This window comes from Gavialis gangeticus, unplaced genomic scaffold (assembly GCF_001723915.1).
Source record: "Gavialis gangeticus isolate Ggan-Ray unplaced genomic scaffold, GavGan_comp1, whole genome shotgun sequence".
NCBI lineage: Eukaryota > Metazoa > Chordata > Crocodylia > Gavialidae > Gavialis > Gavialis gangeticus.
The window spans coordinates 74770769-74773615 of record NW_017729029.1 but is presented as its reverse complement, the minus strand read 5'-3'; the positions used below and the strand labels follow the sequence as shown (position 1 = coordinate 74773615).

The following is a 2847-nucleotide window of genomic DNA, read 5'->3' as shown; positions in this document are numbered from 1 at the left end:
GTGCCTGCTCTGGACAGCCCCACATGGGCTGCAAGTGCCTGCAGTGCAGGGCGCTGGGCATGGGGTGTGTGAGGGGCTGCTTTTCTCTGTGCAGGGAAGGAGCCCAGAAAAAAGCTGAGTGTAGGGGGGAAGTGGCCCCTCCCCCACCCCACGCCCAGTGCCCCACCCCTGATTTCAGAGAATGCCACAATGTTGATTATACTGGGGCATTCTGATATGAAACTTATTAGAAAAAGCAATTATTAAACTATAGTGCTGCTTCATCTTCTAATAATAAGAAAACCATTCTTTTAACACCTCTTTAGCAGCAAATCAATTTAAGCTTTCTAATTTATGAATTAAAATATGTCAATCAGCCCAAAAGGTTATAATTATGAGTGAAATACAACATTAAGTTTGAAGTCCAATTCAGGTTGCCCACAGAGAGGTGATTCAGTTCTTAGAGGACCCCACAGGTTGGAAATTACAACTTAAAGGAGTAGCATCTCAACTGAGGAAGCATTAGCACAAAGCCACAAGAGATACAGGAACAGCAGCTGAATGAACTAGGCTTCCTTCCATGGTGCCATATTACATAATTCGCTCTGTTACCAGAATTTCATAACTTCCTCCTCTGCAGCCAGTACTGGCTACCGTTGAAGGCAGAATAGCAAACTATATAGTTAAATGGTCTAGTCCTGTGTGGCAATTCTTACGAAAGAGACAAGAAAATAAAAGTTGTCTGTCTCAGCCATGGCTCTAAAATGGAGTTCTAAGATTCTTAGTCCCAGCAATAAGGAAGGAGCCAGAAGCCCACGTTAGCTGTATTTTGAGAAATATGAAACAGTTTAACACAAAAGGAAGGCATACACAGTAAATTCTGCTTTAAAGAACATATGATTATATAGTACTGGAAAATAATTACCTATTGCAATAGTTAAATCTCTCCTTAGAGCAAATCCCACTAGTCTCTGAGATTCTTTTGACATTATGACAGGGAAACCATTATAACTAGTTTCATTGATCAAGTTTTCTATATCGTCCACCGTCATATTATCCTGTGTCAGAACTGCCAAAGGTGGATCACTTCTTCGAGGTCTCATAACATCAGCAGCCAGTGTTGTGTGAGTGAATTCTTCCTTAGCATCCAGGAAAGGATATCCATTCAGCCGGATATGCGCTTCATAGATGCCTTCCCTACCAAAGGCATCACCCACCCACTTACTGGTCATTACTGCAGCCATGAGGGGCACAATATATTCCAGGCCCCCTGTTAACTCAAATACAATGACTACTAGGGAGACAGTCATCCTAGTTACACCACCTGCAAAAGAAAAAAAAAACAACCTATATATATGCTAGTAAAAATTACATAGTATCCCAGCTGAGGAATTTCCTGATCTCCTATTAACTGCCAGGTTAATGGCTTTGCTGATGAAAGTCCTCAGCTAATGAATACCCTCTAAGAGCAACTGGTACAGGACTAAAAGAAAATAATAAAACTCTGGAAATAATGGGATATTTGTTTTATTTATTTGTTTGTTTATTCAAGGTATATGCTGCCCTTCTCAACAAAGGCTCAGGGCAGCTTACAACAGAAGAACAGAGTATCTTATAAAACAGGAGTACTAGAAGAGAAGAACCCTAAAGAAATGAAGAGAGAGACTGTGCCTTAAGAAAGAAAAAGCATGTATGATTTTATCATATAAATTAACTAAAACTCCAAAGATTCTGAAATAATCTTTACAACACTAAATTTCTTTTTTCAATGTTATTTAACTAAAATATTAACTACCAAGGCATTCAAGGAACACCCCTCCCCCCAAGATCAGTATTTGGTAAAAACAGAACAAAATTGTTTACAAAGAGAAATGTGAGAAGCAGTTTGAGAGCTGCACTTCTCGAAGGGATTAAGAACTGAATTCTTTAGCTTTTCTCTTTTATACACTCGAAAGAGAACCCTGAACTGACAAAAAATGACCTCCTCTTGGAGCAACTGGAAAGATGCAGATTATATTTCTCTCTCCTAATTTAACATTCAATAGCTCTCTTCCACTGTTGTAAATCATGTGTGTCCTCCTGGAGGGCTTTAGCTAGATTAGTTTCTTTAAATGATACATAAGACACAGCAGGGCAATGGCATCCACAGTAGCTTAGTATATACGTGAAACATTCCCCTGTACTTAAAAATTAGTTGATAATGTTTTTTGCTCTGATAGCCTTGTGTTATCTAAACATGTTCAGGAACAGGAGTGCATCAGGCTTCTTCCTATATATTCAAGACATGAGTAAAGAGCTTTAGGTGGGTTTTTCAAAAAGGATTATGAAGAGGTTCTTTTTAGCCTTTCAATTTTTCCTACCTTTTAATTTGATTGTTCACTGATACAGTTGTTCAAATGGAGAACTGTACAAATGCCTTTTCAAAGTTTAATGAAAGTCAACTACATAAGAAGCTAAAACAAGGCATTCAAACTGAGTGCCCATCTTGAGACACAGAGGGGCTGAATTTCAGGGAGTGGCAGCTCAGCACTTTCTGAAAACCAGACCTCTTAGAAGCATCTCAAATCCAGCCCCTCAAATCATTATTAGTCACTTGTCTTTCCTGATGTCATTTCCAGAAAATATTTTAGGAAAAGATACAGAAAACAACAGCAGCAGATGGAAGGTAAATACCTGAAAATAATTTTAACACCTCTTGATTAACAAACTCTCCACTGTGGGAAATATAACTTTCAAGAATCCTTCCTCTAACTAAGCAATAATTAATGTCTCTCCATGTCCAAAAGAAAGTGGACCTTAGGATTTAAATTCTTCTATTCCATAGAACATACTATAGACCCCCTACCCAAGCAGAGGAGCTTGACCAGG

General features: G+C 38.7%; 1 protein-coding gene across 8 annotated transcripts in view; it reads right to left on the bottom strand.

Moving 5' to 3' along the window:
• CLCN3 (chloride voltage-gated channel 3) overlaps window positions 1-2847 on the bottom strand; it is a 194800-nt gene that overhangs the window by 13810 nt on the left and 178143 nt on the right. For all 8 annotated transcript variants that reach the window (XM_019521769.1, XM_019521774.1, XM_019521772.1 and 5 more), the window contains one exon: window positions 905-1303. In XM_019521769.1, the coding sequence (XP_019377314.1) occupies window positions 905-1303 (399 nt within the window). The remainder of the gene's footprint in view (window positions 1-904; window positions 1304-2847) is intronic.